Genomic DNA, 20,873 nt, shown 5'->3' on the forward strand with positions numbered 1-20,873 from the left:
CCCCCCCCCCCCCCCCCCTCCAAAAAAAAAATGTTAAGGGTATTTTTGGAGTCCTAAAAAGTAATTTGCGTGATTACTATAAATAAAAAATAAACTGTTTGTACTTAGCATCCAAATTATAGTAGGTGTGATAATGGCATCTTAATTGAATGAATAACGATTTTCCTTTCACAAAATTACACCGCCCGTATGCCACCCGTGGCCTATGAGCAGTACCGGCGTCACGAAACGAGGCCTGCTAAAAGTTTAAACACAGCCTAAACTATTTGTGTTAAAAAAAAAAAAAAAAAACATACAAAAGGTCGGGATTATTAAGCAGAAGTTAGCTAAGTGGTGCCATACATCTCAGAAAGGAGGAATAGTTATTTTAATTTCCTTCATGGCTATCCGTAGGGCAGCTGCAAAAAGGCAACCACACAAATTGAAAAAAAAAAAAAAAGGAAAAAAATGCTGCTAATATTGGTGAATTAATTTTGCTTTAAATGTATATTAAGAGTTAAAATAAAAGGTGCTGGCTAGGTGGCACAAGCCTCCGCCCGACTTAGAGGGCTCGACCATCTTTATCCATCCACTCCATCACCCGTGGATCGACGACAAACTAAAAACTGAGTGACAACTCTTAGCTTCCATAATTACGAGTGCTGCTCGTGGTTACCCCAGCGGCATGTCATGGCTTTCTATCGGTTGATTCGCATCACGTCACCAACAGAGTAAAAATACGTTGCTCATGAAATTAGTTTTGCTCATAACTTTCATAAACACTAAGACAGACCTATACACAAGTTTAGTCACTCCGAAACTCCCCCATATTTATACGACAGTCGTAAACATGCAGCAGGGTTCCATTAGCATTTCGTCGCATTACAAGGCCACGTACCCCACGAAATGAACAGCCTTCCACAACAAACACCGGAGAATGCTCCGAGCAATGAGCCAAGGGTTTATTTATTACTTTTAAAGAGTCGCCAACCGACCGAGAATTTAGTCGGGCCTGTACACTCTTACTTATCCGACCTCACCCATCCCCAATAGACCCTTTCCGAAACTGTGAACTGATGCATAGATTATGCGCACCCGCCATTAGTCGGCCTCACTGCTTCCAGCGTGAGGCCCGTGATTGCTTCTGAGTCTGCGCAGAGCACTGACGCAGCACTCGTGAGGAATGCATTTTAATCCGAGCGCACACCGAATGCTGATGAAGTGCTCGAGTTCGATGCGTGCTCACAGTGGCAGTCGCACATAATCTATGCATCACTCTGAAATTTCGTAAAGGGTCTGGAGGGACCTTGCGACACCTAAAGGGGGCGCGCCGATCCAACTGGCGTGCCCGCCAAATGTTGGAAACCGCACCGCGGCACCACTGTCGTGTCGCACGCTTCCCATTATCACTTCGCAGCCATTCAGACTGTGGCGTTGCTCGTTATGAATGCCAAAGAAGGAATCGGGCAGCGCATCACAATTAGCCACACCGTTCTTACTTTGTCAGTGAGAACGGCGTGGGTTATTGCGATCATGCGACCAATTAGATCAGCGCACCCCCTTTGGGTGCTGCATGCCCCCTATTGCAGTAGCACCCCCAAACCCCCCTTCATTTTGGTTCTTACGCTCGCTGGCTCTCAGAACGAACCCAGCTTGCGTTGAGGCCCCTCGCACTGTAGGGTCCGGTAGTCAATCGTTCCTTTATACACCACCTAAAAGAGAGCAGTCTTGAGCATGCGCGACGCACAAAGGCTTCGGGCACACCTTTACAGAGATCCTGCCGCACAAGTGTCCATTGCAGCCTCCCCACGGGCCAATCGAGGGCCTCAAATCGCAGCACCGGTGCCGCATTACGGCACGCATCTTGGTCGGGCACTCCGTCTAAATCTTCGTTCGGCTCCGAGTACCCCCGAAGTCAGGAGGAGAAAGTGGCGAACGCCGGTCTAGATCATGCAAGTCGGATGCACGGTTCAGTCACGGCCTCGAGCCCCCTCTGTCGTTCCTTCCGCACGCCCCCGGCCACCACTCGGGCGTCGGTAGGTGCCCGGTGTCTCTGCGGTGCCGACGCGGGGGGCGGCGGGGGTCCCGTAGCGACGCCGAGGTGTCCATCACCTGCTGCTGGGCAGGTAGGCCGGATTGCGGTTCTTGATGGGCAGCGGGTGGGCCTCCGTATTGAGCACCCACTTGTCCAGGGGCAGTAGCGAGTCGTCTGAGAAGAGCAGGTACAGGTACTTGAGGGTCTCCGCCAGAAAAAAGCTCTGCTGCACGTCGTCCTTGGGACCGTCCACCTGGTACACGTTCTTGAGGCCCGAGTAGCCGCCCTCGACGCGGCAGTGCTTCTCCAAGGCCTGGAAGAGACCAAAGGACGACCGCTGAGGCTCGGTGCCTGCTCCGACGTCTGCACGAGCTACACTACCCGTTAAAGGCCCCTACACAGTGACGTCTTGTTGATATGAACACCTCAATTCTCTGTAAAAGCGTTCATAATGCAAGTTGTCCATAATAATGAGACAAAGCTGTGTGTGTTTACCCAGTCTGTCCCTGAAGATGTTGCCTCTATACCATACTTTGTTTCGTACGCAGAAGACAACAGAGCACTCTCAAAGCACGACCGCTCGTGCAAATAAAGTGCTGCTCGAAGCATGCTAGCGCTTGGTTGCACCCATCGTCCCCTGAGCGTAAAAGGGAAGCTGAAGTCAATTGGAAGTTCTCAGTTGCCGCGCGTCTCAACTGGGGTAGCTAAGCCTATGAACCTTGTAACACTGAACAACTTAGTTGAGCTCAATGACAGTTGGGAGATGCCAACGATTGCTGATTTAATGACAGTTGAGAGTACTCTTGTAACTAGAGTATATGAGCAACAGTTGTAACCTGTTTTGTAGATAGATGCAAGAGATGCAGAGGCAATTACGAGACAATCGCAGGGGTTAAGATCTTTCATTAAAGAAAAATCTTAACAGGGATAGTACATAATTCAACCTTTTAGTGCATGCAGTGATGCAGCGACCAAAGCTGGGGGGTGTGTGGGCCATCTGCAAGCATTATGCGCACTGCCCTACATCGAAGAACAATACCATTTTTGTGTCCCGTGGTTACAAAACACGTTCTTAGAGTTCCCTGTTTACGGTATTTGGCGATGTATACACTCCCACGAGCGCTCACTCACCTGGACGGCCTCCCAGCCCCACTCCCGGTACTTCTGGTCCTTGGTGAGCCTCCATAGGTAGAAGTAGGACTCAATCACCTCTGGCCTAAGAATGTAGTACTTCTCATTCTGCTTCATCGCTCGAGCCTCCAGCTGCTCTGTGAAGCGGAATGACTCTGGTCCCAGTTTCGTCGCTGCAATCAATCAGAAAGAAAAGCACCGATGCAGAAAGGTCACTACTAGATACAAGAGGGTATGCACCTTTCCAGTACCTATCACCCAGGCAAAAAATACCAAGTCACTGGGCAGTGCAGGAAAGTGATGCATCTGATATTCCATGCTTAGAACGCATTCCATAGCCCGGTTGACCAAGACAGCAGCATGCAGAAAGTGATTATTGGCATGGTCTATACATAGGGTCAGACTTCATTGGTTAACACCTTATTTTACTTTAGAAAAGGTTGGAAGTCGATCCATTAAACCTCGAAATTCAAGCCTCTGGATTCATTGCATAGTACTGTGTTGTCTAGATTAGGAAATTGTGTTTCTAAACTTGGTGCCAAGAAGAGTTGCTATTGGCAAGGAAGAACACAAGGAAGGAGAGGAGATATACTAGAAAGAAGTCAAAGCCAAAGCTAAGGTGGCTAAGCAGACAGAAAAAGTATGTTTCTCATTCTAAACTAGAATCGACAATTGGGATAGTAGGCAGACCACAGTGGTAAATGAAACAGCTCAGAAAACGCGGAGAAAGCGGAAGAAACAAACCACAGCGCTGCTGTCTGTTTGCCCTCATGTCTTTTTTCGTGTTTTATGCACTGTTTATTATGCTATTCTTATTCTCACATTTATCGTAAAAATTAACTTTTCAGACTCTTAACAAAGGCTACCACTTTTCATACCTGACAATCGACACATTTTAATAGGACCCAAAAAGACAAAGCCTATAACCCCACCCCCCTTCCCCCGCAAAACTTGGTATGAAGCTCTAATCCTCCACCTTACTAGGGTTGTTCTACTAAAATGTTCACCGTAAACATCATGACTGGCATCACACGTTCTGCATAGGTATGCACCGGCACAACTACACGACATAAACAAAAGATAGTAGGAAGCATCAGAGAGGATTAGAAGCTAATAACCCATAGACACGGGAGCACATTTTTAAAGGGACCGCAGTCTTTTTTTTTTTTTTTTGCCCCTAACTTGCCACTTCCCGGTGTCTGCAAAGTCCAATAAATATCCACTTAAGCCTACTAAACAGACATGATGCTTATGCAAGAGGCCCATATGTCTATACTTCAATGCCGAGCATGCAGACAAGCAACCAGCATATTGCAATCTACTTACGTGTACGGTCGTAAGATTCATGGCACGTGTGAGTGATGTTCTTCGCTATTTCCATGTAGCGGTCCGAGTTGAAGCCGGGCTCTGTCGCAAAGGTTCGTGCCATAAGGCCGAAGAAGCCCCCTGAAATTCAATTTGGCGGTTGACATGACAGAGCATCGTTGCACACCAAAACCGTTTTCTTCAGTGATAATGGTGATTTGGGGTCAGGAGTACCTACTAGAAATGGCCACAGCTGGCTGGCCCCAATGCTTCAATGCACATATCTAAGTTACGAGGTCAAGTCATGTTTTCTTCATATGAAAGGAAATAACCACTTGAAGGAACTATGATCAAGTTGGCGCCTCAACACCAGAATTATTGTTTAGGTTAGCAATTGTGCGACGGCCTATGCGTCTAGTTTGGTGGCCGTGAGTGTAAGAAGGGAGACGTATTGAATGATCCGTGCCAATAAAAAATACAATGTGCTGCAAGTTAGCTAAACTGGAAACACTGCAACTCATCCTCATTAAATTCAGCCCTGTGATTGAAGCAGTCACAGAACAGAAACTTTAGTCGCATCACGACGCTTGAAGTCTGCATGCATCGCAGCCTTGCCAGTCTTGGCATCTCGATACATTTGACCTTATGCTGAAAGCCCATACAAATTTGGCCATTATTCAGTTGCCAGCTAGATCAGTTGAGAACAAGCAGTTGAATTCAGCTGATCAGAGAGAAAGAGCTTGTCTAAAAATGCTTTAAATGACAACAAAACGACACAGAGCAGTGATGCCATTTCTCATAAAGAAACAGCACCATTTTTGACACAACAAAATCTTTTAGAAAGTTCGTTAAAATCTTTAGTATTAAAATGCACAGTAACATTGTCTCCATAAGTATTTACCCCTTTTAAAAAGCAGTAAAACTACTTATAAAGTCGAAAATGGGGGCTTGTATACTTCAATACCAGTAAATGTTCCTAAGACCACCAAGGGGAGGAAGCTGCTGTCCAGCCATAAAGCATAGAGCTACTGTACACCCAGTTCTTCCATTAGCATTTGTTGGGCATACTCCTAGCTACCACTAGAAACTGTGGTTAATTTCTAACACATGGTTAGAGACAACTGCACTTGAGAACAGCTTCAAATGTGGATGCTGCATTCTAAACTCTTACAGGCCCTCAATGATAACCTCAAAATGAGCTGCCAGCTGCTGCCCGCATCATCTAGTAACATTCCTTCCAATCACCACTGATAACCAAGACAGAATGAATTAAACAAACAGCGTGAAAAATCAGGTTCTCAGAGGAGCCTGGACTTGCTGGCTTCTCAGCGTCCTTACCGGCAAAGCATGCCAAGTGGTCCATCTTTGTCTCAAGCCGATCATATTTGATGTCAGCCAGGTAGAGAAGTCCGCTCTTGGAACGCTGCAACATCCTCAAGTCGATGGCCTGTTAGAATGACAGGAGACAGATATTATTGGCAAGAACATCCATGGACCAGGATGAAAAGCCTACGAGCCAGCCTGACCCATCGCTCCGCTAAATTAACCTGAAACCAAGCACCCCGCTATAATCACCTGATGCTGTTCCCGTAAGCAGCGAATCAAAGAGTGCCCACTGATTGCCTTTTCCTCTCTTCCCAATTTGTGTCAACTCAAACGTCCCAATGGTCCATGGTGCGATTTCTAGTTAACTTATCATACATTCACCACTTGAGAGGACCTTTTATTTGTAGATTTTGATTAAAATATGTTCAATTTTTGACATTTATGCAAACCAAAGGTTTCATGCAGCAACATCTTCGTGAAAGATTACAGCATCATACTTTGGAGAAATTACCTTGGCAGTCAATTTAAAGTGGGTTCTACCCACCGTGCCCATACATTAGAATGCTTAAAGGGCCCATGAAACAATTTTTGGGTTGGGATAAATCATTTTAGATTGGGATTTTACTAATAGCACATCGCTCAGTGGACCAAAAGAAAAAAGGTAGAAAGTCAAAAGTCTGACTTTCAGTGCGAAAATTTGAAAACAGAGCGGACTATTTCGTACCTCCTCCCCTTCGCAACCTTTCTGCCTTTTCACTGTGATACATCCGCGGTCCCAAAAGCGCGTCATCGGGTCCAAACTGACGTCAGACGCAACCGGACCTCGCTTATTCCCTTCACCCCTAAGCTGACATTGTGGTGGAAGCTACGCGCTTGCCGGACCAATCAGCCACCTCCCTTTCATCACCTGACTTCATTCTCTGCAGCCACATTTTCCATGCTCTCGTGGCAAGTGTGGCTGGCCCAACGAGCACGTAGCTTCAACAGCACTGTCAGCTTCGGAATGAACGGGGTGGGTAAAGCAACTTTTGTCTGAATTTTGAGCGACGGGCTAATCTTCTAGGGGGAGAATGGATGTGTCCGGATTACGCAAACGAGAGTGCGAGCAAGAGGGGACTCCCCCTTCTCGTCTTCTTTAACTGTTTGGTGGAATGCGCGATTTATGAGTTGAGGAGGAAAGCTAAACAGGAAAAAGTTGAAAAGCGTTTCATGACCCCTTTAAAAAGACAAAAAACAATAAGAGAATTCTCGATATTTGCTCAAAATTAAGAACCCTTATCAACATAATCATAGTTTAGACACCAACATGCTCAACCAACCACAAAAAAAAATAAACTTCAAATTTTTTTTTCTGCCTTTTTATATTTCATAAATTTGGAAGGAATCTCCTCTTTCGCAGAACACTTACAAGATTTGGAAACTCAAACAATGCTTAGCTGGCATGCCCTCATAATGCTGAAGAACCAGTGGGTCTCACCTGCACAGCATCCTGGACCAACCTCTTGGCCTGAACATCCTCTCCGTCCGACTGGATCCAGGCCTTGAGCAGGTACTCGTAAAAACTGTCTCCAAGGGCACCCATGGACATGTGGTCTGTGAAACGAAACTAGTGTCTCAAAACTGTTCCTTGTCTCAACACAGCCTGCTATCCATGACAGATGCTGTCCCATAGTGATCTTCATTTTAAATACAAACTCTTCCCACGACTGATTTCAAAATGTTCCTGCAGGTGGAATCTCATTCCCTCATCTATCGCCCCTCTTAGATATTTCATTCAAAAAGCATCAGGTTATCACTCCTGTCCTGAGCCACAACTAATCCTTGTCACAAAACTTGATCATTCTTGAAACCTACCCCTCTGCAATGCCCCAGAGAATAAAGATAAATAAACGAGTAAGGCCAGCCAAACAAGTAACAAAGACAATCAAACAGAGTTGCTGCACGTGAATGTGCATCAGAGATATAACCAAACCATTCTGTACGACAAAAGAGTCAGTGCCATAAATAGCGAGGGAAGTACCTGGCCAAAACCCCAAGATAATTACCAAACATTAAAAAAAAAAATAAAGAGCTCATTTGAAATCTTATTTAAATTTCTAACAGCTCTGTCATATGTGGCAAATAACTGACTTGCTGCCTTGGCCTGATTGGTGCCAAGTATCCATTGCTTCTGCCACTGATTATTTTGTCTTTCCTAGCAGGATCATTATCAATTAAAAAACGACGAGTGCTCGCGCTTGACCGCAACATCTCATGGGTTGAAAGAACTGCAATCCTGTCTTGGAGACTCCTCTGCGAAACTGGTGTTGTTCTGTCGTCGGTGCACTCACACTGTCCCCAGTGTCCGGACTTGGGGTTGAGGTAGTTCGGGTAGAGCCCCTTGGGCTTGTCCAAGTCGACAAGCACCTGCCGAATGCGCTCCACCTTCTCCCGGTACACAGGGTTGCCCGTCACGTCGCTCAGGTACACAAACTCCAGGTGCATTGTGCCCAATTCGGCGAGAATGGAGCTGCCACTGGAGGCCCATGCATAGTTTTTGCTCTCTTTCCTGCCAGAAAGAAGCAGCAGCACGATATCAGCCACGACATCCTGACGCAACGTCAGATGGATGCCATGTGGCCCTGTGGCCGTCTGCGTGCGCGCGGAGAAGACATGTCACACTCACGTTTTGACGTTGATGAGAGCATGTGGAATGCCCTTCGGAGTGTTGAAGGCGGGCAGCAAGGCCTGTGCTATCTGGTCTGCTTTCTCCTTGAACACCTAGGGTCGGAAGTCGCGGCCCAAATCACGAGATTGTCCGCCACTGGGACCACGAGTCCAATACTCACCACGTCTCCCGTCAGGGCGTAGCACGACAGCAAGCCCCCTACGAAGCGGATGTTCGTCTCAAACACAGAGATGTCGGAATTCTGCAAATGAAACATGAAAGAGCATGAGAGTCAAAAGCCTCACCTTGTTGGGAGTGTTTTGACAAAAACGTTTTGCGGAAGGCAATTTGTTCTAGAACATGTTGGCACCTCGTGTTTAGAAAAACACACATCGACGCACATGACATGCAATGAAAACAGGATACCATGTGCAAAAAAAAAAAAAAGAAGAAAATCTCGAGACAAATAAATGCAGGTCTACAGTACTGGTTTATCCCTGCGTTCCAGTACGTAGTCATTGCTGTAATGCATACTTCCCTCAGCCACCCGTCTGTTACTGCTCGAGCATTCGTTCTCAATAACACGACTATGCTCGCAGATCCTTGCATTCCTTTCTATTTCTCCAGACCTCAGCAGTTTGGAACAGCAAGACAGCTTCCCTTATATGCATGCTATAAATACCATGCTGTTCATTTCGACTGTTGATTTTTCTTATACTTTAAAACTTTCCTCTTTTCCTGCCTCAGTCTCGGGCTAAGAACAAAATCGTTAACATCCACCAGCTCGCCTGTGCAATCACTACATTATCATTGGCTATGAATACATCTACTTGCTAACAATCTTCTTACACTCTTACACCAAGCAAGTAATCATGCACACGATGAAAGGCTAAAAAATGGACGCTGAGGTCCACAAAACGACCTCCCCAAAGTGAACATCTATGGAAGGAATGTCAATGAAGTGGGAATTCGCAAATTGGGAATTTGCGAAGTGCAAGTCTGCAAAGTGGAAGTCCGCAAAGCAAAAGTCACTAAGTTGGAAAGTAGTCTACGGATGATCTCAGCCCGGTCCAAAGCACTTACAATGTGATCCAGGCTGAGATTCTCTGCGATCCAGTCACGGGCCCGCTTGTACTCCTCTCCCAGGCCCATGAGGTAGAGTGTGTCCAAGCCGTCCACAATGGTGGCCCCCATCACCGTCTTGCCAAAGATTCCCGCCGAGTGGCCAACCTTGGACACTGGACGGAGCTCGTTCTGGCCCCAGGCATACCGCTCATAGTTGTCCCACGCATGCTTCATCATCTGCAAGTGGAGGAGCAAGAGAGCATTCATTCCTGCAAGGCAACGAAGCCCCACCCAAATAATAGTAACGGTAATAAATATTCAGTAGTGTTGACGATTGGGCTAGTTGGTCATTCATATTAGCGGAAAACAAACAGCACAAGGACAAGGACAGAGTAGAAGGCTGTGTGTGCCTACCGCCTTCTACTCTGTCCTTGTCCTCGCGCTGTTTGTTTTCCGCTAGTAATAAATATAATAAGAACGACAGATCTCTGTCATCACTCCTCGGGTCTCGCTGCCTGGGGGTGGTACAAAAAGCTTTGAGGGCTCTTTTCTTAGGGTGGCTGTGCTCCTGAAAATAATATTCTGTTAGATTGTGTGGAAGATTTGCACACTGAGGCTTGCATTTGAAGATGATGGACATCAAAGCCCTTAGTAGGATATCAGGTGCCATCCTGAGACCTGGCCTATTTGATGTCGATTAGGTACGGCATTTTTGTAAGAATTACCATAGCAGCACTTGCAGAAGTACTGATGAGGAAAGCGACTAGGGTGACCACCCGTCCCGCGACTCGCGGGACTGTCCCGCATTGAGGGCTCGTGTACCGCGTCCCGCGAGAAAGTCCCAAATCTACAAAATGTCCCGCATTTCACACTGTCGTAAAATTCACTCCACAACTCACGGTGCTGCCAAAAAATGAGGCACGGGGAAGTGCGGAGGTCGCTAGTAATTGTGTGAATCGAAATGGTACGCCATGTTTTATGATCTATCCAAGCATTGCGGGAAGCGACCGTCGTTCTTGCAAGAGGACCGAAGCGCATGCGCCGTTGTGCCTCTCCCTTTGGTGGGAAAATATTGTACGAAAAAGTTCTCGCCAAAAGTTTAAATATAAAATGTTGTAATTATTTTCAAATTGCTATGCCAATGCAAAAGGTGTGCTCGAAAAAGAACATAACGTTAAAAATTTGTGTAGCACCATGCCAATGCGAAAGGTTTGCTGTGGATTCCTTTTTCTTTTTTTTTTTTTTTTTTTAGTGAAGGCAGCCACACATGCAGCGGTCGAAAAAGAACATAATGTTAAAAATTTGTGTAGCACCATGCCAATACAAAAAGTTTGCTGTGGATTTCTTTTTTTTTCTTTTTAGTGTAGGCAGCCCACACATGCATTGGTCAAATAAGAACATAATGTTAAAAATTTGTGTAGGACCATGTTGATAGAAGTAAGCGTGGACAGGAAACAATAACCAGAAAAATATTTACTGTTTCTTATTTCTATTTGATGCATTGAGTTCTGGTACAGTCGATTTTTATGTTTTCAACATCAGCACATGTAATACCATCTTTGGCATTCAAAATAATTTATCACTGGTAGTGAAAATTATTTGAGCTTAATTGCTGCAATACAATTAGCAGGTGTATAAACAGTATGGGATAATAAATGTGTTAATAGAGCCTTGGTTTGTTGTGTGCGCCTCAATAAATTCCCCCCCCCCCCCCCCCCCTCTCCCCCGCGTGTCCCGCATTTCACTAGCAAGAAGGTGGTCACCCTAAAAGCAACACCGCTTCTAGTGAAAGTTCTAATGCTTAAAGGTTAGCAAAGCCCCTAAACTTCACATGTTGAAAAATTTATGAAATCAAAGAGCATGCAAATATGTTTCCCGTCCATAGGTCCATATTCCAGCTACTAGAATTCCCAAAATTATGGGGCCCCTTTGCCCAATTTTCAAAATACTGAAGCTGCAAATATAAAGGGTTTTACAGTACTTCCGTTTATTTTATTGTGTGCAATTTATGAGAATCATCTGGCCTTTTACTGGGGATCTAAACTTGGCATCAAATATTGTATGCCATGTTGGCAAGGCTAGCATGGTTTCCACACATTGATGCGAGAGCATGTGACTTCGTTTTGCGTCTCATTGACACATGCTCTCACGCAAAGGAAACGCCAAGAAAAGTAACGCACAACTATGCTATCCTTGACAATGTGATAAAATAGTTATAATCAAGTATGTATAATAAGACGCACAGCATGTTCAACAAACCTTTAGACAAAAGCAATCCTTTTAAGCAAATATTGCAAAGGTATTCCAAAGTGATCCCAAATAATTATTTCCAACTGTGAAACAAATTCATTTCCAAATCTTACCACCGCGTAACAAAAATCATCACATTCGACAAATAACATGCAGCAATAAAGGTGACCAAAGCTTTCGTTGTCTGCCTTCTCCTTAGATAAATTTAATTTGTTTCTATTCACAGAGGAGCATGTTTTAGGGATCTCTTTGCTTACCTCAATGTGTTGAAACTGCTGAAAAAAGGTCAACTTTTAAGTCAAAGGTAGCCACTGCAGAAAGAAGCCAGAGAACAAGCTATGATCCTTGACATGCGACCCTTTGCTACACTCGACATAGCCGACCCTTTATTATCCTGGTCGCACACACAATCAATAATTTATAAATTCATTCATGCTTGACATTTGTCACTTCATTCTGTGGCTGGCAAAAATGCCCTATATTAGTTCAAGACGAGATTGAAATATGTGCATAATTACAACAAAAGCAACCATTTGAAATTAAGGCATGTACAGTATTGAAAAAAAAAACCAGAGGGTGTCAGCCCGCTTTTGGATTGATGATACAACCTCACAGAGCCTCTCAATTGTTTTTTTTTTTTTTTTTTTTGAATGACGTCGAGGTCAAAATATTTATAATTTTGTCTTTAAGAAAAAATAAGAAAAGCAAGTTAAAACAATTTTCTGCACAAAAATATTTTTGTAGGTTAAAAATGGGTAGGCTGCATTCACATTGTGTGTTACATTTTAACCTTATCTTTCAATCATGTTACCCGACCTATTGCGAGAAAAAACAAATGCTAGCATTTTAATACAAAGGTCAATTCTGCGCAACTGCGTTACTCTATATGCTGACAATACACAATGTGTAGAAAACTATCCACTCTGTCTACCCATGTAACGTGTCCATATGGAGACGCAAACTCCCTGCTCTTCAACACAGCTAAAAAACGAAATAATCAGATCCTGTCGAGCCAGCTACTTTTCAATATGCTCTTGCAGCTGATATCTGACTGAGTACTCTGTAAAGGGAAACTAGTAAACAGTTCTGTATTTAAGAAAAACAAAAAACACTGAAATCGTTTTTACTTGGCTTTCGAGATCACAAATGTCGCTTTCAAGATAGAGCTGAAGCCCCTCCTTCCCAGCGCGTTCTGTGGAAGAGCGAATCGCGATATATTAATTTCCAATTTAGCGGTTTTCCTGCTAAATTTTGCGGCCTTCTGCGTCATTTAGCGAGAGAAATGGCCATTTTGCGGGCAGTGGTATGTATGTTTAGCGGTTTTCAAGTCACGTCATCATTTTTTCTGGCTGTTTTAAATGCTTTTGATTTTACATTTATAAATTATAAATAACCCAATTTCTGTGGTAAGTTAGAGACAAGGGATTGCCGTTTTATTGCTTACTGGCAGCAAAATTGTCAGTAAGAGCAACGCTTGCAACGTCATTGAGATTTTACCATGACAAACTTCAAAACATGCCTTCCAATTTCATTTCATTTCATTTTATTACCTCAAAGGCACTCGACTTGCGAGCGCATTACATGAGGGGGGAAATTCATAATATACAATTAGAACTTCAAAACAGTATTTTCGCGTATATACTATTTACATCTTAAAATAATACGCACAAAAATGCACTGGGGAAAGCGTGCAGACAAAAGAGCAGGAAAAAGAACACATACATGATATAACATTGCAATTTCATATATCGCGACATAATTGAATGAGTAAACAAAACTTAACGCAAAAAAAGATCAAGATGAAAATGCAAAAATATACAACAGCGTGCAAGGCAAACAAATATCAAGGTAGAGACCGCTTACTAACTGCTCATTCCAATGTACTGTTCACATTTTAATTTATATGCTGCTAGGTTAGTCTCCGATACAACTTCGTATGGCATATCATTCCAATCTCTAATGCACATGACAACAGGCGATGAGGAAAATAATAGTGTGCGTGATTTGGGCGGCTGAATCTTGAGTTGGTGATCCGTTCTGGGTGATATATAGGAGGGCGGTTTGCAGTAGGTTTGCCTAAAAGTTGATGCGCTATTGAAAATAGTATGAAAAAGACATAGTCGTGACAGCCGTCGACGTTTCTCGAGAGAATGTAGACCAAGGTTGTTTTTTAGTGACGTGACGCTAGTAAACGATGAATAGTCAGAGGTAATAAATTGGGCTGCCTTATTCTGGACGGACTCCAGTCTATCAACAAGGTATGCCTGATGAGGACTCCAGACAGCGCTAGCGTATTCTAGTTTTGGAAGTATCAGCGAATTGTAGGCAAGCAATTTAGTGGACGGAGGTGCGAGAGATATATTTCTTTTCAAGAAGCCGAGGGTTTTATGAGCACTTGCTACTATGCAATCTACCTGATAAGACCAGTTTAACGTTTCTGAAAAGTGGACACCAAGGTACTTGTAAGCGGACACCCTGTCAATGTTGCGTCCTTGAAGGAAATACTGGGTAGACGATCTACTTGGCGATGTGGAAATGTTCATGTGTTTACTTTTTGAGACATTAATATTCATGAGCCAGTCGGTGCACCAAGTTCCGATCCTGTCAAGGTCATTTTGCAATATTAAATGATCGGATGTATCGGATATCTTTCTGTATATGACACAATCATCAGCGAAAAGCCTAATGGTGGACGTTAACGAAGAAGGAAGGTCATTTACATATATTAAAAACAAAAGAGGCCCAAGAACGCTCCCCTGCGGTACACCAGACGATACTGAACATTGATAAGAAAGAGAAGCGTTTATTTTTACGGACTGAGTTTTATTAGAAAGGAAGGAAGCGATCCAGTTAAGAATGCACGGTTCGATGCGGAGTCGTGATAGCTTTAGGAGAAGGCGACTATGTGGGACAGTATCAAAAGCTTTGGCAAAGTCGATGAAGATGATATCGGTCTGGTGATTGTCATGAGTGTTGACATGAAGGTCGGTAACGAACTCGAATAGCTGGGTGACACATGAGTGATGTTTCCTAAAGCCATGTTGGTTTGGAAACAAAAAGTTGAATTGATCGAGGTGAGCGAGAAGGTGCGTGTATATGACGTGTTCCATGAGTTTACAAGGCACACTAGTGAGGGATATTGGTCTATAGTTGGTAGGATTTGATGATGGACCAGCTTTAAGGATAGGTGTTATTTGGGCATGACTCCAATCGGCAGGAACAATGATAGAGTCGAGGCTTTGCTGAAAAAATAGTGAAAGAACGGGAGATATCAAGTCCCTTGTTACTTTTAAGAGTTTTGAAGAAATTTGATCTTCTCCTGGACAAATACCGACTCGAAGGTTTTCAATGAGTTGGGAAATACCTTGAGGTGTAAAAATTAAAGGGGGCATAGGCTCAATGCTGTCTGAACGCAAAACGAAAGAAGGCAACGGAAAGCGTTCATCTGTAAAAACACTGGAAAAAAAGTTATTGAACGCGTTGGCTGCATCGCCGTCCGATAGTGGGACACCGTTCTCATCAGTTAGATCTGGGTGGGCGACCCTTTTCTTTGGATTAACGACACGCCAAAACTTTTTGGGGTCGGATCGCAAAGTATCTGGTAGTGTCTGGCCATAAAATTTCCTCTTGGCGTTTTTTACTTCATGCTTGCACGTATTTGAAACAGTGTGGTAATTTGTCCAAAGTAGGGATGTCTTAAACCTCGTAGCATTCTGAAAGAGCCATTTCTTTTTATTCAGAAGTGTCTTTATAGATCGGGTGAACCATGGAGAGGCCGGATTCGATGCTATTGAAAAAGTAGGAATGTGACGTGACAACACTTGTTGAAGTTGACTTCTGATCAAGTTCCAGTTTTCATCGACAGAGCGTAATGCGTGGTTGTGTGTGTAGTCTATAACGAATTGAGCCATAGTTGTGTTTATGTCTACAGTGTTTGCACGTGAATAGTCGTGAATATTTTTCCGAGCCTTGGTGGAGCGTTGAACAGGGAAGGCTGCATTGACAGAAATAATCTTGTGGTCACTAATCTGGTCAATAATGTTGACGCCCAGCACGCACTGAGGATGTGTAGTTAGAAATAGGTCTAAGATGGCGTTATTTCTTGTGGGTTCAGAAACCATCTGGTGAAGACCGTTGATACGTAGAGTTTGAAGAAAAGCACTGGACTGAAGTGGGTTAAGACAGTTGTTATGGAGTTGAAGACTCGACCAATTGATACCGGGAAAATTAAAATCCCCAGCTACGACAAGCGGGTGATTAGGAAATGATTTAGTTATGGTGCCTACGGAATTATAGAAACAATCATTGAATTCATCATTCTGCGAATTCGGAGGACGATAGCAAACACAGAGGAGCAGAAATCGGAAGTCCAATTGCAAGCGTACCCACAACATTTCTAGAGGCGAAATGTTTTCAATGACCGAGCAAGTAATATCCTTTCTAACAGCGATAAGAACGCCGCCTCCTCTATGTGTCGTTCGGTCTTTTCTATAAATGTTATAAGTATTAGATAAGATAAGTTCGGAACTGTTGATATTGGGGCATAACCAAGTCTCTGTTCCAAATATGATATCTGGTTGACAGCTTACAGTGATGTTTTCAAATTCTACTTGTTTTGAAATGATGCTTCGAAAGTTGGCTATTAAAAATGATAATCGGGGTAAGTGTGCAATGTCAGTACTAGAATTTTGAGCAAGTCATTCGTTGGAAGCGCTAACAGGGGAACGCCCTCCGAGCTGAAAGACGGTTTGGCTGGAATGAGAGTACACATAGATCTGGTTGTTTACGTATAGCTTATCAAACTTAATTTTGTAACTTGTTCCTTCATCTCTGTACACAGAAGCGTACTCCCACAGTTTTTGTCGCGCCAGCCTGGTTTTATCGGAATAATCTTCCGAGATCGACACTTTTGGTGAAGTTACGTTTTTCAGTTTGGAAGCGTTACGAAGTATCTCCTCTTTACTTTTGAAGTTCAAAAGTTTCACAATAATCGGCCTATGGAAACCGTCTCTCCTGCGACCGATGCGATGCGCTCTTTCCACCTCGCCCAAGTTCACCCCCAAATTTCTTGTTACGAACTCACGTATGATTGTTTCAGCTTGGTTCCAAGTTTCATTATCGCTCTCTGGTAGTCCCTTGAAAATAAGGTTATTCCTCCTTAACCGATTGTTTAGGTCATTGACAACATTTTCGAGAGACTCTGACTGAATTTGCAAGGAAGAAGTGTTTTGTTGAAGCTCGCCCAGAGTTGACTTCACCGTGGTTAAGTTCTCGTTGATGACTTTAATCTCTTCCACTTTTTTTTCCAAATTACCAACGCGGATTCCCAAACCAGCGATACTACCCTTTATTTCGTCTAGCTTTTTTGAGTTCTCAAGCTGATTTTGGGCAGAGTTAGCAATCAGGGCATCGATTGATACCCTAAGTTGGTCAATCTTTTCCGAGTTCGTCGGGGGCCCGGGGTTTGATTCGACGTCGCCCGCATTTGACAAGAGCATAAGCATGACAGATGTAACGACAAGTAGCTTCAGACAACCCGCATCACAGAAACGCTGAATGTACAGGCATTTGAACATCGGAAAGTGTTTATCTCGGGTTTTCCTCGGGTGAAAACAGCCAACCCGGGCTCTGTAGGTTGCAACATCAACGCCCATCTAAGCACTCAGGGGATTCACGGCCTTACAAAACAAATGGACGACTTCGCTTTTCAAGTCTGCCAGATGAAATGGGCACAGCGAAATATGCACAAAATTCATATAACATAAAAACAATAAGATTCTAAGCCTCAAAACCGGTTACTGGAAGCTTTAAGCGACGTTAGACGAGTCAGATCCCTTGGAAAATGCAGCTTTTTTACAAAGCATGCAAATTCGGTCGCTGGAGCTTTGAACTGCCACAAAATACTGCACTAGGAACAGAACGACGGAGGTGTACAACAACTGGTATGGCAGAGAACACGTCTGGTAACACCTGATAACATTAAGATTGTGCAATAGACATTGTTCTGTGCATGGAAGTGATCTGCGTTGCACAATGCAGCTCCCTCGTAATTGTTCTTTTATTTATTGCACTGTTTTTAAGCTAATTATAGCAATAAATTGTGTGCACCCAAAATCTAGCAGTTTTTAATGGTTTTACGAGATTCTTACAGAGGGTTTTTGATTTTTTAAGTTTGCATTACTGTAGTACACAGCGATTTTAACGTTTCCACGCTTTCTACAAGCCTTCTGGCAAGCCAAAAACGCCGCACGCGTTCTCTCACAAGCAGCACACGCAAGAATGTTGAAACCTCTCGGTATGATGTCACACCAAAGAGATGTCTTTTCAGTTTTTCTCACGCCTATTGATAGGTTTGGTTCAGGTGCCTGCAATAGTCAAATTCACAGGACAAACATATGCTAGAATTTACCTCTAACTCATTTTTCTCAAGAAATTCTTCGGCTTCTAAAGGGATGCCACTGCAAGCAGATGTTGCAGAATGCAATGCAATTGTTCCACGCACAATGGGGATGGCCACGCACTCACGGCTACATGCCCTGATGATGCTTAGGGCTCGAAGCCACGAGCAGCAGCTGCTGCAATGCACTCTACGCTCGAGTTTGAAAGATGATGCAAAAAAAGCAATGCACTCTACAATAAAAAATTAATACAAAAAGAAAAAAAAAACTATAGTCAAAGAAACTTGCAACTTTTGTGACATTGTGGCTACAAAATACGGGTTAGGCACGAGTGTCATAGAAAACATTCGCAACGAAAGTTTTTTTTGTCTTTTGAGTGAATAGTTTGTATATAATAGTTCTAACCGTGGTATCCCAAACTAAACAGCGATAGTTAACTTGTGAATTCATCAAAGCATGATAAATGTGAACCTTAATATTTGTTGGTCAAAGAGAGCGACAATGACCGATTATGCCAACCATTTTTGCTAGTTTATGAACAAAGTATTCTATGTGATCGTGCCTTTGCATACATTCTTAAAAAATGGCTCCTAGCGTTTTGTGCTGGTTGTTCATTATTTCAATCACGCCACTACCAATTTTAGAATCTAATGCTTACCTAATGTGCCACTATTTATGGATCTAAATACACTAGCTTTTGACTCGGCAGATTTTACTTTCTGCCAAGTTGGTTACAAAGAGAGTCGCAATCTCAACCCAGCGCTTTCATCGCCCCCTCACAGATGGTGCCAGTAAGCTCATTCGATTTACCTGCATTGGTACAAAATAGTGTAGGGCAGTATACTTCCGATATCTGTATCGAGATACGACTGGAACTACACCGTACTGCGCCTTTCTGCACAAGTGCAGGTAAATCGACCGAGCCTAATCTGTTACAAGAACTCGGTTGTAAGCAAAGGCAAGTGTGTGACCCCAGCCTCCTCACAGTTTGCCAACCTCCTTGCGTGCTCCGTCCGTGGTGCCGACGGCGGTGTGTCGAGGTAGATTAAGGCCACTAATACATTGTACAAAAGAATCTGCAGAGAATGTCTGAGTGTTTCTTCCTTCTATGCGGTTCATACAAAAACAACATGTTCGAAGCAAGCTTGAGGCGTTTGTGGATACCATTCTGTCATGATGTTTGCAGCAAACACCATGCCTCATGTCTGATGTCCTGAAGGCAAATGAATTCAATCGCAGAGGTACTCGGATCAGTAGCAAACGGCTGAAAATTCGAGTGGGATGGTCAAGTAACCCAATATCGGAAGGGGAGGGTGCAAACGCGACGATCCCCGACCAACTGGAAGCCTTACCTCTCGGACCTTGTCCCTCCGCTCGCGGTTAAGCGTCTCCACGGGTGAAGGCGACTTGGGGGTTTCGCGTGGCGCCTCGCCAACGCTGGGGCCCTTCGCGAGGGCGGCGGGGCCGGGGCTCGCCCAGCCGCTGCTGGAAGGCGTCGACGACGTCCCAGCCTGTCCCTGGGGTCGCCCCACCTGCATCGGCTCCTGATCTTGGTCGATCTTGTTCTTGAGCTTCTCCCGGTCCTCGATTCGGTGCGGATCCTCTTCGTCGGCGGCCGCGTTGTGACGCACGACGTTCTCGTCGACTGCGTGCGGCGGTAGGAGCAGGTCGGGGCCGGCGTTCTTCATGTGCCGATACGCGTTGGACGCCCTCAGCTCGGGCAGGTAGAACACGGCGCCGATGCACACCATCAAGAAAGTGGCTAGTACTAGAACTACGATGTATTTCTCGCGAACTCGTAGCGTCTTGCGAGCCGGCCCGACGCCCGGGATGCCGCTCACGTACTTGAGGTAGGTCGGGAGAGTCCCCGTCGAAGCCATGCCGATGAATCGACGAAGAGCTTGCTCCGAGCAGCACTCCCCCGACGTGACCGACGTGACTCGGGCTCCCTACAACTGCTACAACTGCAACAACTCTTGCGACGACTGTTTCAGTCGCTCATGACGTCAGCAGAGCGCACGGCCAGCACGGCTACCAAGGCGGAAGCGCAGAACCTACAAATGCCGTGGATGCCGCAAATCCCGAGCAGTACGATTGACGCAGACGGATGCGGCGCTGGTGCCCACTGGTGTGCGCTCCGTGGTCGATGCCTATGGCTCGAGTCGCGGGGGTGGCCCAGCCCAGCAGACCGCTCCCATCTTTGAGCGAGGTCGGGGTTAGAGCTGCCTGGACACTGCCGTTAATGTGCGAGGCCAATTAAGCAATGCTGCCTTCCCACGGTGTATCAGGTATCAGTTCGAAGACGCAGTTGATTTAGAAAAGTGGCAAAAACTCCGCGACATAGAAGGAAACTCCTCCGCAGCAGGTCCCGTTACGTAGCGCTAGAGCCGGCCGATTTTGCCAATCAGCTGTGATCAACCGTGATGGCCTGTGCGGTGGCGCTGGCTGCCGAACTCTTTCGATTTTTATTTGGAATGCAAGGACGGAAATATAAATTATGAGACCCGCCTCGTCGGCCTTGGCGCTTTTGATGCTGATGCGCTTTCTGTGGGGGTTCCGGTCGAACTGTGGATTCACGGACAGATTTCTGCTCTGCAGTAGTTCTTTCGAGTTCTCAAGTTGGGAGTTGGGAGTCGTGTCTCTCGTCACATCCCTCTTTGGCCAACCCACTGATCTCTACACTAGAGATCAGTGGGCCAACCCAACCAACCCAACCTTTTGTTTCTTTATTATTTAG

At 44.8% G+C, this 20,873-nt stretch overlaps 1 protein-coding gene across 1 annotated transcript; it reads right to left on the minus strand.

The window, feature by feature from the left end:
- Positions 1–907: 907 nt before the first annotated feature.
- LOC8038635 (mannosyl-oligosaccharide 1,2-alpha-mannosidase IA) lies at positions 908–20,771 on the minus strand. The gene is made up of 10 exons (XM_040205396.3): positions 19,489–20,771; positions 9,507–9,725; positions 8,605–8,685; positions 8,442–8,536; positions 8,107–8,324; positions 7,254–7,369; positions 5,789–5,897; positions 4,472–4,591; positions 3,146–3,318; positions 908–2,327 (listed from the first exon to the last, which is right to left on the minus strand). The coding sequence occupies exons 1-10, from the start codon at positions 20,014–20,016 to the stop codon at positions 2,088–2,090; spliced, it is 1,899 nt and encodes a 632-aa protein (XP_040061330.2). The 5' UTR covers positions 20,017–20,771; the 3' UTR covers positions 908–2,087.
- Positions 20,772–20,873: the final 102 nt, after the last annotated feature.

This window comes from Ixodes scapularis, unplaced genomic scaffold, assembly GCF_016920785.2.
Source record: "Ixodes scapularis isolate PalLabHiFi unplaced genomic scaffold, ASM1692078v2 PGA_scaffold2__306_contigs__length_199485367, whole genome shotgun sequence".
Lineage (NCBI taxonomy): Eukaryota > Metazoa > Arthropoda > Arachnida > Ixodida > Ixodidae > Ixodes > Ixodes scapularis.

What these genes read in the sequence shown, in the direction of transcription:
- LOC8038635 (XM_040205396.3), bottom strand. Translation starts at nt 20,016, where the DNA reads ATGGCTTCGACGGGGACTCTCCCGACCTACCTCAAGTACGTGAGCGGC. An exon ending in ACGCCCTGACGGGAGACGTG is followed by an intron (nt 8,537 to 8,604) that starts GTGAGTATTGGA and finishes TTCCGACCCTAG; the next exon opens with GTGTTCAAGGAGAAAGCAGA. An exon ending in TGAATCTTACGACCGTACAC is followed by an intron (nt 3,319 to 4,471) that starts GTAAGTAGATTG and finishes GATTGATTGCAG; the next exon opens with CGACGAAACTGGGACCAGAG.